This window comes from Scatophagus argus, chromosome 20 (genome assembly GCF_020382885.2).
Source record: "Scatophagus argus isolate fScaArg1 chromosome 20, fScaArg1.pri, whole genome shotgun sequence".
Lineage (NCBI taxonomy): Eukaryota > Metazoa > Chordata > Actinopteri > Scatophagidae > Scatophagus > Scatophagus argus.
The window spans coordinates 17477307-17497077 of NC_058512.1; the positions used below are offsets into that span (position 1 = coordinate 17477307).

Here is a 19771-nt window from a genome sequence, read left to right on the forward strand (position 1 = left end):
CAGAGACAAAAAAGGAAATTGATGAAAACTGTACCTTTTGTGGACTGATTAAACAAACACTGGTGCCAATACTTTGGTCTTGGCCACATATCACACTAATTTGGAGTAAACTGTCATGTTTCGTTGCTGATCATATCTATCCTGGCTTCTCACATTTAAGGAAAAATGTGCTGTTTGGATTTACATATGATGGTAGGCTGTCTTCGGAGTTTTATGTATTTAATCTACTGATTATACTAACTAAATTCTACATTCACAAAGATAGATTTGCTAATAAAATAATCAAACAGTACATTTACTGGCTGTACAAATAAAGAATAAAGAGCCATACAACCATCTTTGAAGCTTTAATTGCTTTCCTTCTTTTTTCTCTTCAAGGTATTTATTAACCCTGTGGTGTACCTGTTAGTAACATTAGACTAAGGCTTGATACAGTTAACATTGCTCATTTCCATTTTTCCATTATATCTGTTCTATACTTGTTTCCCAAAAATAATCATTTGAATTATAAAAAACAGAAATCAACTGGTGATCAACACGAGGCTACTGATTTAGGGGTTTGTTTGTTTGTTCTAATCCTGTGGGGGGCAGCAAAACTCGTAGCTGCGTCTAAACTGAAAGAAAATCACAGAAGAATAACAGAAAACCCCGCCTTTCCTTTTGTCTATTGACCAATCAGGAGTCAACATCCCGAAACAGCTCACTGTACCTGTCGTGCGGCTCAGAAACGGGACCGCTAACTAGCTAATACACTGACAGAAAGCTAAAAACACAACACTTTAACTTTGTGGGGCTATTCAGTTTTCTTATCCTGAACATCAACAGGGTAACCAGCTCGCACTATAGCTGCAAACTGTACCATGGTCGGTGTTAAAGTGATCGGGAGCGACCCGGACTTCCAGCCGGAACTAGCGGCCGCCGGCTCCAGGCTCGCCGTGGTGAAGTTCACAATGGCTGGGTAAGCTTACCAAACCGGCTTCGAGGCTGCGCGGCTAGCTGGGTTTAGCATGTTTACTGTCTCTTCTCGGCACAAGACTGAAAACATTCAGAACTATTCGTTTAGCTGGTTTTGGGAGTTGACACGAGCTGGATTACGTTGTCTCAGAAGTAGATTTCATTGCTAGGAAAGCTAGGCTAGCTTGCTATCGTTAGCAGGCGTTGGCTAGCTAGCTGTGTTGCTTACAATGACATAGCACTATTACAGTAACTTGACTGCTGAGGGGTCGTTAGATCGAATGGTGTGTTGGTTAATTACATTGAGAGTGGAACATAACCTCTAATCTATGATGCTCATCATTAGAGAAAAGCAGCAGCATTAACATTAATATGGCTTTAAATATTAGACACAAAATCGATTTCAGTCGCCTCTGTATCCAGTCCTTGTAACGTGTCTTTATTCTTTGATTGTACATGTTACGAGGTTATAATCTGTGTCTGTATGGCTGTTTATTTGGATGAAATGACAGCAAACCAGAGACAGCTGAGTGGGAGTTGATCCGTGTGAAAATACAAGACCTCACAGCTGTGTTGGATTTCATTGGTTTTATGTAAATAAATACCTTTCATTTCTGACACTTTCTCAAGCAATGTCAGGACATGTGTTTGAACTCTGGTAAGGGGTGATAGGTATTAATCAGAAAAAAATTAACCCAGTAGGTTCAATCAACCAATTAAAACTAGGAAAACCTTCAGGGATATCAGGAGGAGCTATTCTGTAATGTTTATTAAAAAGATTTAGAGCAATGGAGGAGATGCCACAGCTTGGGTGTTTTTGAAGTATGAAGCATCAATAACAGTTTTAACTAATATGTTTTCTGGGTCGATGTTAGCTGTAGAACGCTTGTGCACCAGATAGCACTGTTAAGTTTATTTTCAACAGCATGAAAAAAAAAATCAGGGGATCTTTATCAAATTGTGTGTTCTGTGTTAATTTGAATATGACTATTTGCTGATAACAGATAGCAGCTATGCCTTATAAGTTAGACTATACCCAGTAACTTAATTGTGTCAAAATTATTATTAGTATTGGAGATTGTTAGATATTAATAGCTGAGATGAGATGACAGTATTTTCATTGTCAGAATATTAGTTTAGTTTCTTATTTTATTGATATACAATACCAGCAGGATGATGTAAAACAGAGACAAGCAGAAAATTGGCACAGTTGAGAAGCTGAAATTTACTAAAGTTTAATTTTTTTGTTTAATAAATAACTGAAACAATTCAGTTATTGTCAGATTCTCAAGTGTATTGACTTGTTGATTAATTGGCTAATCGTTTTTTTTGAGAGCCCAGAGCAGATCACTGACGCAATCTCCTCCGCCTCCTCAGATGTCGGCCCTGTGTCAGAATAGCTCCAGCTTTCAACACATTGAGTAACAAGTATCCACAGGTCGTCTTCCTTGAAGTAGACGTTCATGTGTGTCAGGTGAGTCTAATCTGCCACATCCACCACATGGTTTTCATCCAACAGAGCCTCAGCACAACTGGAAAAAAGAATCAACATAACAATTACTGTTGAATCGTTTTTCTCTGTAAGCACCGGAGGCCTGTACTATTAAGCAGGATTTGTGTTTAGTAAAGTAACTTCGGGGTTAACTTAGAGTTATGACGTCTGTTACAGAGATATCTGAGAAATATGTATAACAGCACTGTCTCCTGACCAATAGATGATCTGGAAAACAGCATAACCATTCACAGAAATTTTAATGATGTTGCCGTTTTATGTCTTTTGTTGACACAAAACAGTGTAGAAATTCACTTACCACCAAATGTGTCAATATTTACAAAAACATTTCTCTTTTTCTCAGGCGACAGCGGCAGCCAACAACATCTCAGCCACACCAACATTCTTGTTCTTCAGGAACCGGGTTCGGGTGGATCAGTATCAAGGGGCGGACGCTGCCGGTCTGGAGGAGAAGATCAAACAGCACACAGAGAACGACCCAGGAAACAGCGAGGACTCGGACATTCCAAAGGGATATGTGAGTGGACTCCTCACCGTTGATGGATTTCAGTTCAATGTAGAGACAATGTAAATTGGGCAGTTGTGCAGTAGATATGTATGAACGTTAAATGAAGACTTGAAATAGAGCAATAAATTGATGTTGTCTTGTTTGCTTTGATTTCAGATGGACCTCATGCCTTTTGTCAACAAAGCCGGCTGCGAGTGCCTCAATGAGAGCGACGACTGTGGCTTCGATAACTGCTTAATCAAAGACTCCTCTTACCTGGAGTCTGATTGTGATGAACAGGTATGAACACTGATCCCGGTGGAGCTGCCCCATCAAGTTCCCACCCATACATCCACCATGACATCACCCCCTTTTTATAATGTCAGATATCTAATTAAAACCAAATATAAACCCTCAAGCATGCCTCAGTGTGATAAGAACAACCTAAAATGACAGAAACCATCTTTGGGAAAAAATTTGTTAGACTTGTACTTTGAGTTTTTAGTTTGGTCCGTGTCCCCTCTGTTAGCGTCAAGGGGATGTGATTTATGACCTGCACTGAAGCTCGGCACATTTCCAGCCAACTCATTTTAAAATAAGAGTGTTTAATATTCATTTGATGGCTAAATGTTTGATATTAAAAATCAGCAAAACTCAGCCTCGTCAGAAATTGAATACTCATATGAAAGATGTGCACACAGAAGCAGCTTTGTTTTTGTATTGCAGTCCAGAGCTAGTTAGTCTTAGCATTATCATTAAAGGGTAACTAAACCCGAATCCTATTTTCTCATGTTTCACTGTCTAAGTCCGCTCAGTCCAATAAGGAATGAGACCATTGCAGCCAGCAGCCATTAAATGGGCTGCTGTGTAATCCCTGCACACACTTACTGTCAGAGTAACATCCACTAAAAGAGCTTTGTTGTTACCTTGCTTTAAGGAATGTAAACAGGTCCACAAGTCAGTAATAACTTTCACCACTTGGTATGTTTTATATCCATCCTTACATCAGGAGGATGTCATTTTCACCTCAGGACAAACTTTACATTCCAGCCTCATTGTAGTTGATTATATTCTCTCATTTTACCTGTTAGATTAAATGATTTTGATGGTAATTTGTCCAATGTGTTGCTGCCCTAGTTGCTGATCACTATCGCCTTCAACCAGCCTGTGAAACTCTTTTCTATGAAACTGCAGTCCTCGGAGTTTGGTGAGTTTTTCCTTTTTTTTTTTTTTTTTTTTAATGCCGATCTACACAGCAGTGATTAATCCGAATCTCTCATCTGTGCTTATGGTGAAATGTCATAAAAATAGTTGAAAGTTCCCTAACAGTTCCTCCCCTGCTCTCCTTCTCTGTCTCAGCTCAAGCCCCAAAGGTGCTGAAGGTGTTCATCAACCTCCCTCGGTCGATGGGTTTTGATGACGCAGAGCGGAGCGAAGCTACTCAGGTTCTGGAGCTGTCGGAGGAAGACTACAAAGATGACGGTTTGATTCCTCTGCGCTACGTCAAGTTTCAGAACGTACAGAGTGTTACGGTACGGACCAGGTTACCAGCGTTACTGCTGAAACATAGCCATGGACAGACTCGAGTCAAACTGTTGTATTAAATAAGAAATGGATTGAAAAACGCTGGCTAATGCAGCAGAGGCATTTTTTCAAAATGTAATGCAAATAAAACATGCACCTGCTGCCGGGTTTATTGCCTCTAAAAATTATATGAGTGAGTATGAGTTTTTGTTTCTAACTTTGTAGTGTATCTTTATAACCTAAAACTAAAGCAGCTTCGCATCTGACTTCGTGCAAACAATATTTGAAGCCACTATTTTGCAGACTTTGGAATAATTTCCGATTTGGTGGACACAGGAACCTGTATTTATTAACATTTTTGGTCCTACTTTTAGAACAAATGCAGAAAATGTCTCCTGTCTCTGGTGATAATTAGCTGAGCTCCAGAGGTGTCTCAGCCTGTTAGGACATGTCAGGAGATATTCACAGAAATCTGTTTGAGCAGAGATATGTATAGACATGTATAGTACTTGAATACCAGGGGTCTTTTTAGTCATAGGTGAACCTAAACCACAGTTCCTACAAGGAGTTCTAAAATGAGCCTCAATCATCCACTGCATGTTGTGCTAATGGTGCCAGCAAAAAAATTGTTGTTTGTTATTTAATTGGTTTGCATGTTTATTGATGCTGTTTGTCTTTTTTCTCGCCAGTTGTTTGTCAAGTCAAACCAGGGAGACGAGGAGACGACAAAAATCAACTACTTGACATTCATAGGCACTCCAGTACAGGCCACCAACATGAACGACTTCAGAAGGGTATGGACCAGTCGCAACAGCCTTGATTCATTTACGTTCAGGTTTGTTTCTAAGTGTGTTCTACTGATGGTTGATCATTTGATGTCGTTGTCGTGTAGGTCGTTGGAAAGAAAGGAGAGAGTCACTGAGCAGGAGAACAAAGGAGAGGATGAGAAGAAGAGAAAGACGAGGCTCCAGATACATCAAAGGACTTTCACTCTGCCAAAGCTGCCACACACACACACACACACACACAGCCTCCAAATGACTCGTCAAAGCCCTGAATGAATTCTCCATCTGTGGAGAGTCGGTCTATGAATCATTTGTATTGTAATTCTGATGAAAATCACTGTAAATAAAACACAATCCTTTTTCAAAGGCATGTGGGTCACGTCTGTTTCTGTGGGATTGACCGTCCTCATGTGCGTATGGCACTGGTAACAGTTGTAGTATTGCGATACTGATGTTGGCAGGGGTGGATGCAGTATGGACGTTAGTACTAACATAAGTGACAAGAGCGGTGGTGTCAGTAGTGAAAGTAATGTGATTACAGCTCCTTGACTGGTAGTCTTACCAGCAGAAACTCAGTCTACTCAGGCTGCAGAGACATGAGGCAGGGCAAACATAATGTGTACATGTACAACCTATTTACTGTCCAAACTCAAACTTACAAAATAAAAACAAATCCGTTTTATCTACAGAGAAGTGAAAGTTGTAATCCCTTCATGCTTTATGCACATACCGTCTGCATTCCTTGTAAAATGTCTCATTTATGTATATTATGTCGGTATATATTCTGTAAAGTAGCATAAGTGAGTGTGACGTGTTTATAATCTACCGTTGTCTGTTTTGTCTATACTGATTGTACTACTCAAGTGTGGTAGATAACAGCTGGCAACAAATTAACTATATGAGAGAACATACTGAGAGAACATGCTACAATCAACGTGATTCTGATTCTAAAAAAAAGAAAAGCAAGACAATAAAAATAGCCTGGAAATAGGTAAGCTGAAACTTTTATCGGGGATAATGAAAGCAATAGAAATTAATTATTTGGGGATATTTCTTATTTTAAAGTTGTATGGTAATAATTGCAAAACTAGATTTGTCTGGGTGACTATGTTGGTTTGTTTTTTTGTTTTTTGCTTTTTCCAAAAAAAAAGACCAATCAGTTAACTGACAAGGAAACCCACCAATCGGATTGCTGTTGTGGAAGTGACGTTTCCACACTTGCCAATCAGCGCAGGTGAACTGTACCGAAAGGAAAAACCAGTCGAGCCACTTCCTCTGTCGATAGAGAACTGTGGATGGGCTGATGTAAGCAGCTGACTTGAAGCTACCGGCAGTCGTTTTTTTGTGTCTAATTTCCATTTTTTGATTGAAAATCATTTCGTTTCCCATCTTCGTGGCACGTGGGCTAACATGGCGACGGAGATAATGAAAGGTGTGGAACAAGTCTCAGTCGGTAAGGAAGAAATTAGCTAAGCCAAAGCTAGGCGGCTAGTGAGCTAGTCACCAAAGACATGTGTGTCTTGCATATTGCATCAGTTGCTGTGATTGAAGCAGTTAGCACGCTAGCTAACGCTGATACCTGTTTCTGTAGGTCAGTGGATCAGTATCAGTTCGTACGGAGCAAGTTTACACAATCACTGATGTGCGGCTATAGGATAAATGACGGTTATAGACTAAAACTGAGACAACACACCGGAAACTATGGTCTGTAATATTTAGCCATGACAGCTGTCAGTTTGCAATGCACCAGATACGACGCTGAGACAGTTAGTTAGCCTAGTGTATGAAGCTGACCTCGCTTTGCTGTTGACTAAACCGTCGTTTGTCAACAGCCTTTTTAAAATAGCCAACAGAGTCACGCCCTGCAAGATATTTTACCAATCTGTGATCCTTTCACTTTCATTTGCACATCACACCATATGGGGGTCAAGATAAGTCTTGATCCACCCAGAGACACTCCTGTTTGAAAAATCTGAGTGATGAGCTTCAGTTCTTATCAAAACCAACATTTATTTAGTGTAGATGTCTGATAAGTCACAAAAAATACTTTCGAAGATGGAATCCGCTGTTTGATATCAGGTTAAAAATAAAACAAAAGGTCTGATGAGCCTGTAAGGAAGATATAGCAGCACATTGTTGTGTATTGTTTTGGGATGACATATTTAGAGATCACATTTGGGTGGACTGTTCACATTGTCTGCATACTTTGGGCCATATAATGTCTGTTGTCACTTGACAAAAGTTTTGCCTCCAGCAGTTTATGAAACTACATCTGTGTTGTCTAATGTCTGTCTCTGTCCAACATAAATCTGCAGATCACTAAAAGTGGTGATATTCTATATCTTTGGCAATTGTTAACATATGCCATGAAATGGAAGAACCATCACTGTATTAGTCAGTCTCCTTTTACTGACTAACTTCCGGTGACATTTAACCTCAAACTCAGTGTTTCCTACCGAAGACGTAAATCTGTAAGCATTTGTAAGCACTGTGTATTTATTCTTTCTGAATGCACACTTATTCTTATTCTTTTTGAATGCAGGTACTTGTTTCCTGTGTATTTATTCTTTTTAAATATACATCCTTCCCTTATCCTTGCATGCTTTGCACCCTCTTTATCCTGTTTGCTGCTGTAATATTGTAATTTCCCAGTTATGGGACTAATAAAGGATTATCTCATCTTATTTCCTAAAACAGATGGAAACAATAGGTTTTAGCAAATGTTCCTTAAACAGGACTAAATGTTAAAAATCCAGGTTTCCCACAGGCGGTTCATGTTACCAGAACAAAGTCTCTTCTCTGACTGTTTCACAGGTGAGCTTTATGTGTCGGACAAATGTGGCAGTGATCAGGATGGGGACGGCTCAGAGCAAAAACCCTTTAAGACTCCTCTCAAGGTAAACAATCAAGTAACTTAAAGTACAACACATGTGTTGTTTAAAATGTATTTTGCGCCAAGATTTTTATTGTTGGCCGTAAATAGTAGAAGCAGAAATATATTATTGATATTTGCTCCACTGGTTGATCCAACTGCACTCATGTATGTCAGCATCTCATTGTGTTTATGATCAAATCCTCACAGGCTCTCATGTTTGCTGGGAAGGAGCCATTTCCAACCATCTACGTGGAATCGCAGATAGAGGGAGAGGTTGGTTTGAGATGTCTTTTTATAATTTCTCATTTTTCACTTTAACATATCTCTCTTCTCCATATGCAAGAAATGACTCCATCTTGTTTTAGCTGAAAAATAAATCCTCTCTTAACCGTTTTCAACATAGAACAGAACTGCAGCATCTGTTTTCACTTGTTATTAAGCCCACTGTCCTACAAAAGGACAGTGGTCAGCTGCTGCAGTGTTTGACTGCAGTAAAACAAAAAAAACCCTGTATGATCAGGTCATTATACACTACATAAACAATACATCACTGGGATTAGACCTCAAGAAATTTCAAAGGAAAGAAATAAAAAATTCTATTTCTACCAAATTCTGCAATTTCCTGGGATCAATAAAGTATATCTATCTATCTATCTATCTATCTATTTATCTATCTAAACTGATACTGTTGGTATGTTGCTCTTATTTAACAATAATTCACCAGCTCTTCCTTAGGGTGTTTCTTGTCTGTCTCTTCCTCAGCAGTGGGCAGTGATCTCTAAGACGCAGATGAAGAACGCAAAGAAGGCCTTTAACCGCGAGCAGATAAAGAACGATGCCAAAGAGAAGAAAGAGGTGTGTATTGTACCATTCGCTTCACATCCGCCCGTTTAGGATAACGTAAGACAGCTGGGCAAGTGGGCAATGTCATGTGTGTTGTTTTTTTCCTCTCTGTGCGGTTTTGCGGTGTTATTTTACTTCATATAGTCCACATGTGTGTATGCCAAGAAGCTGATGTAGTGTGTTTGCTTTCATGTTTGTTGTGCAGGCAGAGGACAACGAGAGAAGAGAGAAGAACCTGGAAGATGCCAAGAAGATCATCATTGAGAAAGACCCCAGTCTGCCTGAACCTGAAGCCGTCAGTCTTTCACATTTTTTACTGTTTCTACTATTAAATTAATCCTAGTGCACTCACTGGGTGTTGTCATCCATAATGAGGGCTGAAGCACATTCAGCTACCCCTCGGTCCTTGGCTGAGAGCCCACTAGACCTCTGCCAGGACCTAACCTACTCTGGCAGCCCTCTAATCTTTTCATCTAGCAGTTTCTCTCTTCAAGACTCCATTCCATTCTACTCAGTACATTTTGGGATATTATATAATATAGAATGTAATTTCTAAATACATTCTGGTATATTTTATCTCATAGCAACATAGTGGTCCTTGTTGTATAGTAGTGATATAGTGTGTTTCTTAATAATCTACTACAACAAGTTCAAGAGGTGGAAAATTCCCACAGAAACACTCCAAAATCTTGTGGAAAGCCTTCCTAGAAGAGTGGAAGCTGTTATAGCTGCAAGGCTGTCTGTTTATTTAGAATGCAATGTCATTAAAGTCCCTGTTGATGTAATGGTCAGGTGTGCCAATACATTTGTCTATATGGTGTAGGCAGAGATGCAGGTTGGATAAATGGATGGAGTGATTAGCACTCACAGCCACCTTTCTTTTTTGGCAAGAGCATTTAATTGATTGGTTGCTGTCGAGTTGTTTGGTTCGAGATTTTATATATATTTATATGTGTGTCTAAAATTTGAGAAACTTTGTTCTAAATCAGGAATTGTCTGAGAACAGATCTAACCAGAAAGTCAGTGCCAGTTGATTCTCTGTGTGACAATTTCATCCTCACCAAAAAAGCAGCCATCTCTGAAATACAACTGTTCCTTATTGTGCAAATGACCTAAAGAGGAGCTCTGACTGTGTTTTGCAGGTGAAAATTCATCAACTAGAAGCCAAGAGAGGTCAGAGAGTCAAAGTGTTTGGATGGGTTCATCGCCTCAGGAGACAAGGTGAGGAGTCCGACTCATGAAAATAAAAAGTCCATGTGTTGTACTTGTAGCTGTTCATAAAAGTCTGACAGTTTCTTAAAATGAATCCCATAACTGAGGTTGAAGATGTTTCTTGTATGGTATTTGTTTCTGGTTTCAGCGCAGAAAAGATGATGTTAAAATTCAAAATGTCTCTTGTTTTGGACATGTCTTTTTGTCTCCTGCAGGGAAGAACCTGATGTTCATTGTGCTGAGAGATGGAACTGGTTTCCTCCAGTGTGTCCTGTCTGATAAACTGGTATAGCCTAATAACATTTCAAGCTAAGACACATTTCACTTCTTCTAAAAACATTTATGTGCATGGAGGGGCAAAATGTTTTTAAAAGGAAACTTTGTCAGTAATTCAGCTTTGTATGACTGTAATGTCGGTCATGTAAGCAAATGAACAATGTTAGACTTCCCTCCATGTCTCTGTATCCCCCTTACCCAATCATGTCATGTCATCCATGTGAATATACTGTCAGTGGCTGTCATGCTAATGCAAATGTTTGTGACCAGGCCGCCATTTTGTGCCAAAACCAATCAAGTATGTTACCCAGCAGCTGGAGTGTTTATTTGTCCAATATGACGCAGTACATTGTGGCTGTTGGTTTTTATTTGTTTGTTCATTTGTTTTTTAAACCACAGCTCCTTTATGTGATTCATGATGGTCATGTAGCATCAATTACAGAGATTCAATATATTTGTCTATAAGTATCTAATATTTGCATCCTCTGCTGGATAGAACACAATTTGATGAAACAATCCTCTTTCCAGTAGTGAAATGCTTCTTCAATTTTCAATAAAAAAAAAAAGAAAGAAAAGACATAACAAAGCTACAAAGGATGTCTAACAGACGATAAAATCCAACCAAAAAAGAAACTGAGTTTAACATGAAGATACATAAAAAGTCACTGCCGCACTTGCGGTCTGATTCAGTAACAAACACTTCTATAATCTTTGATGCTAACTAACACTGTCTTGTTTTCTCCTTCTTGTCTTCAGTGCCAGTGCTACAACGGTTTGGTGTTGTCTACAGAGAGTACTGTAGCTCTGTATGGAACAATCACTCCAGTTCCTGAGGGGAAACAGGTAAACACACGAGACCGGCTTACTGAGGAATAACACGTTTACAGCTGCTGTAGTAACCCGGTCGCTTTAAGATCCTCATATACCTGCAGCAGGTTTGGTGATGTGATGTTTGTAAATACTTACCTGACCCTGTTTGGGAACAGTGTGTATTTTAGTGGCACAGGCTATGACTCAGCACACGACAACAGACAAACGCTCAGCTGTGCAAAGTGATCTGTAGGGGCTGAACTGAAGGCATCACCTTGAACCCTGCGAAATCCTTTGGCTGTTTTGAGACTTATGTAAAAATGGGAGTAAATAATGTGGTAAAACAATAGAGAACAGATAAGACAAGTAAATAATTCAGTGTTAAAAAAAGATAAATTGATTGTGAAAATAATCAGTTTGGACATTGTAGCAGAAGTGATGAACTCAGATGTGTTTCAGTTAAGACCTTTTTTGTTTTGGAATTTTGCGACACTGACAAGGGCAGACATGCAGTGATGCTGCAGAACGGGAGCAGTACGATACATGATGAGGGTCTTCACTGGGTTCTTGCTCTCCTCTCACAGGCGCCAGGAGGCCACGAGCTTCACTGCGACTTCTGGGAGCTGATTGGCTTAGCTCCAGCAGGCGGGGCCGACAACCTGCTGAATGAAGAGTCGGATGTTGACGTCCAGCTGAACAACCGACACATGCTGATAAGAGGAGAGAACGTTTCCAAGATCCTCAGGGTCCGGTCCTCTGTCACGCAGTGCTTCAGGGACCACTTCTTCAGCCGCGGATACTACGAGGTGAAGCACGCCAACATTTTTGCTGTCAAGTCCTTTTCAGATTTGTTATTACTAAGTTTTTAACGTTTTACTTAAGTTTCAAGACTATCAATTTAAAGTCATAATTGGAATTTTTTTTAAAAAAGGTGCCACGTTGCTGAAAGTTAAGCAGCACTCTTTGCTTTTTGGGTTCTGAGCCACTGAAACCCCACACCTTAAAAAGATATTCAGCCTATCGCGTAATTTGAAGTTTAAAATTATTGCAGCAGTGCAGTTTTAGCAGAGTGAGACAGCTGGCTAAATGGCTTTTTTTTCCTTTTTTTTTCTTTTTCTCTGGTTCAGCTGCTTAGTTTGAGTTGGCAACGCATTTAATCTGTAAATGTCTGCATGTAGCTTAGATTTGTAGTCTTTAGGTGATTGTCTTATCTCGTATCTTTGTCTGAGTGAACAGGATTTGGCTTTAATAGCTTTTTATCAAATATGAATGCAGTACCAAATCCATTTATCAGTGCCTTTCAGATCCCTTATTGACAAGAGTGTAGAGTTATCTTAACCCTAAGGATTTCTGTCCTGGTAGATTTGCAGATGCAAGGTGGTTTAGTCTTGCGGTGAACTCGCATTGAGCAGCTACTCTAAATACGTGCGACAAGCAGCTGGTGCCTCTTTTTACAGTGCAACCAAGCAACCACTCGTTTTAATTTAGCGATCAGTCATTTAGAATTGTGATCTGATTCCATGCTGCGGCAGACCCAGAACATTTATTATCTACAGCTGATAAGGTGTGCTGAAAGCTTCTCAACTAAAAACGAGTGTCCTGCTGCGTGAATGATCTGCATGTTGGTCTGTGCAAGTCTGGAGGAGAGACTGGGATCCTTGAGAGCTTAACAAATGTGATTATCCAAGCCCAGGGCCAAGCGTTGGTGAACACACTCCTCTGACAGAAGATGCACACACATTCTGTTTTCAGACCTCTCTGACAGCTGTTGGTTTGGTTTTTTTTTTGGCTGTAGATCACTCCTCCCACCCTGGTGCAGACTCAGGTGGAGGGCGGCTCCACTCTGTTTAACCTCAACTACTTCGGCGAGCAGGCCTACCTGACGCAGTCCTCCCAGCTCTACCTGGAGACCTGCATACCTGCCCTGGGTGACACCTTCTGTATCGCCCAGTCTTACCGGGCCGAGCAGTCCCGCACCCGCAGGCACCTGTCTGAGTGAGTGTGGTGTCCTTTGCTCGAGTAGTACAGTGTAGCAAGCGACAAAAAAAAACAAAAGCATTAACTCATGGTCTTTTGTCATATGTGTTGTTGATGCACTTGTGGTCTTGTGAAATATCCTCTCTTTCGGGCAAAGTACTGTCTCCATACACAAGTTCACATTTCAAACTGTTGGAATTCCCAGAAATGTTCCTGACACACACATAGCTTCTAGCACCTGCCTGTAACGCTACAATCCCACCATCGCTGTTCTTCGACATGTATTGTGCTCCACCTGGTCCAGCTTCTTACATCACTTAAAGAGAAGATTAGCTGTCAGTCAGGACAGACACGTTGTGGATAAACTGGTACAACCAGTAAACATGCTATCAGGTGACAGAGTCTAACTCACTTAGCACCCTAGTAAGTAATTAGTGAGCAGAGGTTTTCACTGTGTTTCACTGTGGACAAAAATTGCCTGAAAACACGCGCATTTCATTTTCACGTGTCATTTTATGCTATGATATGAATGAGACTATGTCGTGTTGTGACTTACAACTGAACAGTTGGAGGCCGAGTTGCATTGTGGGTAACATAAGCATGTGATTTTGAAAAGGAAGAACAGCGCACGGAATAAAAATAGCCGATATCTCTGGTTTTGCTGCATTGATTTTGATCCGTTTTTCAAACCGTCCACGGTGAGTCCAAGTCCTGTGGTGCGATAGTCTCTGAAGGCAGCGTAACAACCCATCCCGAGCCTTCTAGGCTTCAGCCACTCTGCGATAGTAGCTTGACCTGAGTGTAAGCTGAGCACCGTCTACTGAGATCACATTGCAGGGAGCAGCGCGAGTTCAGCTCTCACCACACAATACACACATAAAGGAGTATTTAATACACAAGAGTAATTAAGTGTAGCTTTTACCTTGTCTCATCTGGCTGCATTGATGAAAGCGCTTTATTTGAGCTTGAACGCCTCCTGACTTGTGATTTGTGTGTTCAGGTACACTCACATCGAGGCAGAGTGTCCCTTCATAACATTCGAGGATCTGCTGAACAGACTGGAGGATCTGGTGTGTGACGTGGTCGACCGAGTGCTCAAATCCCCCGCTGGACAGCTGCTCTACGACATCAACCCCGTACGTCATGTTTTTTTTTTGTTTTTTTTGGTGCATGTGTGTTTTGTGTTCAAACCGTGTTTTGACACAGTTTGCACCCTAAATTAAACAGTTAATTACTCCTAAAACAAAGTGATGCTTGATGAAAGGTTATTCAATACATTTTGATGATTGATAAACACTAAGGATCCGACTTCACATTCGATCATGTGATCTTCAGATGGAGTTCATATTTGTTTGATGTTGTTTTATTTCCAGAACTTCAAACCCCCCAAGAGGCCGTTCAAGAGGATGAACTACAGTGAGGCCATTGAGTGGCTCCGAGAGCACGATGTCAAGAAGGACGACGGCTCCTACTACGAGTTTGGAGAGGTGATGACTGAACATCACACACACACACACACACACACACACACACACACACACACACACACACACACACACACACACACACCTGTCAGAATAATTAACCCACGCATCTTCATCCAGGGAGGCGCTTGTCAGAGCGATCTCACCACGGCACACTTCTTTATCAGTAGCCCAGAATCCACTTTTACCTGATGTCAGCAGTCTTCAGAGTATAAAATACTCATGTAAGAGTATTTTGTTAGATTACACATACTTGCATGAAGTAATGTGAGGTATAAGAGAAAATTTAGATGGTGACTACAGTTGTTATACTTCCATAAAGTTGGTGGACTTGCAAGAGACAGATTTTTAAATCAAAGTGTTAAGTGCTGAGATATTCTCACTTTAGGTTTCAAACATGGATCCTACATTTCCCATAATTCCTCTCTATACACACTTCCCTGCTCCAGTTTGTAATACTAGCGTTCTGACATTATTTTGTTGTGGCTAGTGCTAACTCTGATGACACCTTATGCCATGGCTATGACATGATTTTGACAAAGCTCGTTCAGAGCCACAGAAGACTTTATGAAACTGTTATCGTGGACTGAGTTTAGTGCTTTTCATGATGCCTAACTGAGCGTGACGTGTGAACTCATGAGTCTGAGTTTGTGATGTTGTCAGTCTCAAAGTCACCATCTGTGGAGCCTGCAGCTCATCAGTTCCAGTCAGTAATTGAGAGCTCAGCTCTCCTGCAGTTTTCAGACTGACCTGTAGAGGGCAGTGCTGTCCTTACTGTTGACTGGAGTTCTGACAAACTGTGTGTCAGAAACATGTGACCAACACTTTGGTCTGTGTACTCAGAGCTCAAGATGGTTCTCACCACATTCATTACAGCACACATTTTCTCTGTTTTTCACATGCAAAATTAAATGAAGTGGTGTCTTTGGAATTATTAGACAGCGTTGGAAAAAAAAATCCTCTCTGTGACGTTTTCTATGCAGTAACCTTATTGATGAAATTGTGACTCAGTTTGGACTTATTGTTCTGTTTGTCTGTCTAACTGTCAGGACATCCCTGAGGCTCCAGAGAGGCTGATGACAGACACCATCAACGAGACCATCCTGCTCTGTCGTTTCCCCGCTGAGATCAAATCCTTCTACATGCAGCGCTGCACCGAGGACAGACGCCTAACTGAGTCGGTAGGAACCTTAGGGCTCAGACTAGAATCTAGATCAGACTTTTCACGACCCGTGGGCCACATACAGCCATTTGGGCATCCCTGTCCGGCCCGTGTGTTTTAAGTATTTATGCCGTGTATGCAATACAACTGTGTTGCTTTTATTTTGAAAAGCCTGAACTGTATATATGAATTTGTTTTATAACTGTATATGCCATTTTATATTACAATATAAGTAGACAGTATATCCTCCATTACATTTTCTGAAGATTCTATTAAGGTACGGATGTTTTTTCATGTTTGCCAAAGTGACTTTGCATCTCAAATAACCATTTTGTAAATCACGCTGCTCCAAAAAAGAAAAGTCACCAAAAGTTCGCCCATCCAGAGCACGACTGACATTGGCTGAGGGACATTGTCAATAAAAGAAACAAATAAATACATTGAAAGGACACCACCTATATGCAGCAGGGCATCAGTTCATAGTTGTGATGTATTTATGGTGAACCAGTTACAAACCGTGGTTAAAACTGAGATATTATTTTGTGACTCGGGTGTATTTAGCACTACACCCCTAATGAAACCAAACAGGCGACTATTAACTATTTAACCATTTAGAGGCACATGGAGGCCAACTATTGTGCTAATAGTCTCTGAAGGGGCATCGCAGAGGACACTCCATCATGTTTAATCTGTCAGAAGCAATTACATAACATTTCCCACAATTATCTAACACCACCAGAGATATAAACTGTACAGCAATATCTCTTACACTTGACCCATTTCTGTTGGTTTTAGTGTACTGCAGGCATGTCAAACTGGTCCACAGGAGGGCCGGTGTGGCTGCAGATTTTTGTGCCAACCAACCAAGAGCACACCGTTTGACCAATCAACTGTCTGAAGACGGAGATCAGTTGATTAAATGAGTCAAGTCTGGTGTGCTGCTACTTGGTTGGAAAGAAAACCTGCAGCCACACCGGCCCTCCTGTGGACCAGTTTGACATGCCTGGTGTACTGGATAGCACTGTAACCTAAGTGAAAGTGTAACCCTTAGAGCTGACGTGAAACCCAAGATGGAAACCAAGAAACTGGGACCTCAGAGTGAGGCCTTACCCGAAGACGCATTTCAGCAGTCACATTAAAGCTGTGCAGGAAGCCTTGAAGTTATTTTATGACTGATCAGGCGTATGAACCTCTTGTCCTCCTGTCTGTGCGTGTTTGCACGCTGCAGGTCGACGTGCTGATGCCAAATGTGGGCGAGATCGTCGGAGGCTCGATGCGTATCTGGGACTCTGAGGAGCTGCTGGAGGGATACAAGAGGGAGGGAATTGACCCAACCCCCTACTACTGGTACACTGACCAGGTAGGTAACAGAACAGTCAGTGCCTGCACCGAAAGCAGGAACATTTTAATCAGCTGTCTTAGCGCTGATTTTCTTAATTGACTTATTATTTGAGCATTTTTTTGGTTTGTTTTCCCTTTTTAAGGTCAAACCAAATAAACTCGCAGCCAGTGAGGTGTTGACATAAAAATATTGTTTGCCAAAGATGTGGACCGTATTTACCGTAACCGTAACCGTAGATTCTACAAATACGTCTCTAGAACATGCTTGTTAATGTAGTCGGGCCCCTTGTGTATTAACAGTCTGCTCTGTGTGTGTGTGTATTTCAGAGGAAGTATGGCACATGTCCCCACGGCGGTTATGGTCTGGGTCTGGAGCGTTTCCTCACCTGGTTGCTGAACAGACACCACATCCGAGACGTCTGCCTGTACCCACGATTCATCCAGCGCTGCCGACCCTGAACACACACACACAATCATTCTCATTTGGCTTGTGTGCACTGCTCTCTTAGCCATAAAATGTGTTACTACAATATGAAATCAAGTAAGCAAGAATCCCCAATTCTGTCCCTTCAGCAGTTTTCTTTTCGTTTTGAATCAACCACAATTCAAAAGGATTTAAGACCTCCTGCCTTGTCCTTGTTTGTTCCAACTTGAAACCTGAATCTGATTGTTCTGTTCTAGTTAGTGATTATTTAAGCAGTTGTGTGTCTGTGAGTCCTGGGAATAAAAAAAGGAAGGTAAAATATCTCAAATGTGATCTAGAATACTGCTAAATAACAAGTTAGTAAAAAAAATATATATATGCAAATGTAGTTTAGAAATCATACATTTTGAAGCTAATATTTGCTATGGTCAATTAAAAAAAAAAAAAAAGAAAGTAATTGTAAGTATTTCATAGTAGCCATCCGCCACGCGAGCTATGCTAATATGTTAGCAGCTCTTTTTCAGTCACTCAATCATTCTTCCATTGTGATTAGCATTAAAACATCTGTAAATAATTGTTACTGGCTTCAATAACTAAATAGTTAAGCAAAATCTGTATGAAAAGTCTTTTGGCTGTCTGATGCCAAAAACTCCAAACTCCAAGAACAAAACAGGATTCACTTGGAACAAACCGGGACAAATGAGTGCATCCTTCCACCTGAAGATTTGGGTAAACTATGGAAGCAAGAACGACGGAACATTATGTGTTTTTGCAAGTAGGGGATCCGTTTTTAATTACAAGATAAGGGCCCCAATTTCTTCCTTTGATGAATGGAGTAAACGTCTGTCGAAAAATGGGCCACTGTCAGTGAAGGTTGCATAATAATTGCATCCCTGTGGTATCCAAAAAAATGAAAAAAATAAACTCAGAAGATTGGCCCATTAAGTCGCATCCTACTTATTTCTATATGTGGATTGTGATGTAAAAACAGTAAATATACAATACATCATAATCGTTGTTAATGCAGCGCTGCCACACACACACACACACACACACACACACACGAGACCGTCCTGATTCTTGGTGGTTCGGTGATGATTATACTTTCAGTGGTTGGTTCAAACTTCACAAAAACGGCACAGATTTTGTGCACTTTTTGTGCATTTGGGAACATTTTACTCCTTTCCTGAACGAGCTGGAAGTCAGATGTAGGAGGGAAATGCAGGGAGCAGCATGTTTATTCAATGCGTGTTATTCGTGGTTTAGCAGTGCCTCCTGTTCTCATCCTGTCACCTGCTCTGCATCTTCATGTGAAAATATTCAGCTCAGTCACTGCACTTACCTTAAATAAATGGGATTAAAACAGATGGTCGTATGAGGGTTTTACTTCAGCTTTGTTACATCCTTGTTTGGATCACTTGATGAGTATTTCAGTGTGGAAATTTTCAGAATTGCATCTCAAGAAACAAATTTTTGACAATATTTTGGATTTTGCACTCATGTAAGCTATTCCAGTCAATGCAAAACAGCCTCTTGAAACATCAGTTTCTCAGTGACATCTCTGCGTTGTCTAAATGAAGTGTAAATTCTCAGAATGTTATCTTGTTAATTATGTTCATCATAATTGATTGGCATCACGTGTCCCTTATAAAAGTGTTGGCTGTTGTAAGTTAGCTGTAATGTAAAAACACTACTATTGCACTACTACTACTACTACTACTAATACTACACAAGCAGAGACCAGTCATTGGCTGAGTGTTGAAATGAGTTTAACTGCGATTCCTCCAACGGCCACTAGGTGCTGCTTCAAGAAAACTGACTGAATTCGCATGATACAGTATGAATAGAAAACTTCTCCCTTTGGTGGGCCACAATAGAAACTGAACCAAGAGCCACGGGACAAAAAGCAAGGACCTATTGTATTGTTTAAATACAGGTTAATAGGATCCCAAATTCCCTGTCCACGGTGTCACTGTGTATCATGCACAGATTATGATAAAAGAATAAATAATTAGGCATCCTGCATATTCGAAAAGCATTTTTACATCACAAAAATGAAATGGCATAAATCTTATTTGATGTTTTTCAAATTTTGTTCTCCCTG

At 40.6% G+C, this 19771-nt stretch overlaps 2 protein-coding genes across 5 annotated transcripts; both read left to right on the forward strand.

Annotated features, from left to right (window-relative positions):
• Positions 1-655: 655 nt before the first annotated feature.
• txnl1 (thioredoxin-like 1) lies at positions 656-14778 on the forward strand. 2 transcript variants are annotated; one of them, XR_006841806.1, is made up of 9 exons: positions 656-958; positions 2332-2428; positions 2811-2984; positions 3132-3254; positions 4092-4161; positions 4314-4486; positions 5168-5272; positions 5371-5507; positions 14759-14778. XR_006841806.1 is itself a non-coding variant. In XM_046374578.1 (8 exons), exons 1-8 carry the CDS (start codon positions 861-863, stop codon positions 5398-5400), a joined length of 870 nt encoding a protein of 289 aa, XP_046230534.1. In that variant the 5' UTR covers positions 656-860; the 3' UTR covers positions 5401-5632. The 2 variants fall into 2 exon arrangements, 1 of the variants encoding a protein (XP_046230534.1); XM_046374578.1 differs by lacking the exon at positions 14759-14778 and having other exon boundaries at positions 5371-5632.
• On the forward strand, positions 6519-19032 carry nars1 (asparaginyl-tRNA synthetase 1). 3 transcript variants are annotated; one of them, XM_046374576.1, is made up of 16 exons: positions 6519-6716; positions 8078-8160; positions 8346-8411; positions 8901-8993; positions 9187-9276; positions 10124-10202; positions 10409-10479; positions 11226-11312; positions 11864-12085; positions 13075-13274; positions 14257-14392; positions 14630-14743; positions 15790-15921; positions 17131-17262; positions 17571-17715; positions 18701-19032. In XM_046374576.1, exons 1-15 carry the CDS (start codon positions 6674-6676, stop codon positions 17700-17702), a joined length of 1680 nt encoding a protein of 559 aa, XP_046230532.1. In that variant the 5' UTR covers positions 6519-6673; the 3' UTR covers positions 17703-17715; positions 18701-19032. The 3 variants fall into 3 exon arrangements, with proteins under 3 accessions (XP_046230532.1, XP_046230531.1, XP_046230533.1); XM_046374575.1 differs by having other exon boundaries at positions 17571-19032; XM_046374577.1 differs by having other exon boundaries at positions 6519-6695; positions 17571-19032.
• The last annotated feature ends 739 nt before the right edge of the window (positions 19033-19771 follow it).

What these genes read in the sequence shown, in the direction of transcription:
- txnl1 (XM_046374578.1), top strand. Translation starts at nt 861, where the DNA reads ATGGTCGGTGTTAAAGTGATCGGGAGCGACCCGGACTTCCAGCCGGAA. An exon ending in CGGACATTCCAAAGGGATAT is followed by an intron (nt 2,985 to 3,131) that starts GTGAGTGGACTC and finishes CTTTGATTTCAG; the next exon opens with ATGGACCTCATGCCTTTTGT. An exon ending in ACATGAACGACTTCAGAAGG is followed by an intron (nt 5,273 to 5,370) that starts GTATGGACCAGT and finishes GTTGTCGTGTAG; the next exon opens with GTCGTTGGAAAGAAAGGAGA.
- nars1 (XM_046374575.1), top strand. Translation starts at nt 6,674, where the DNA reads ATGGCGACGGAGATAATGAAAGGTGTGGAACAAGTCTCAGTCG. An exon ending in TGTGGAACAAGTCTCAGTCG is followed by an intron (nt 6,717 to 8,077) that starts GTAAGGAAGAAA and finishes ACTGTTTCACAG; the next exon opens with GTGAGCTTTATGTGTCGGAC. An exon ending in CCTTTAAGACTCCTCTCAAG is followed by an intron (nt 8,161 to 8,345) that starts GTAAACAATCAA and finishes AAATCCTCACAG; the next exon opens with GCTCTCATGTTTGCTGGGAA.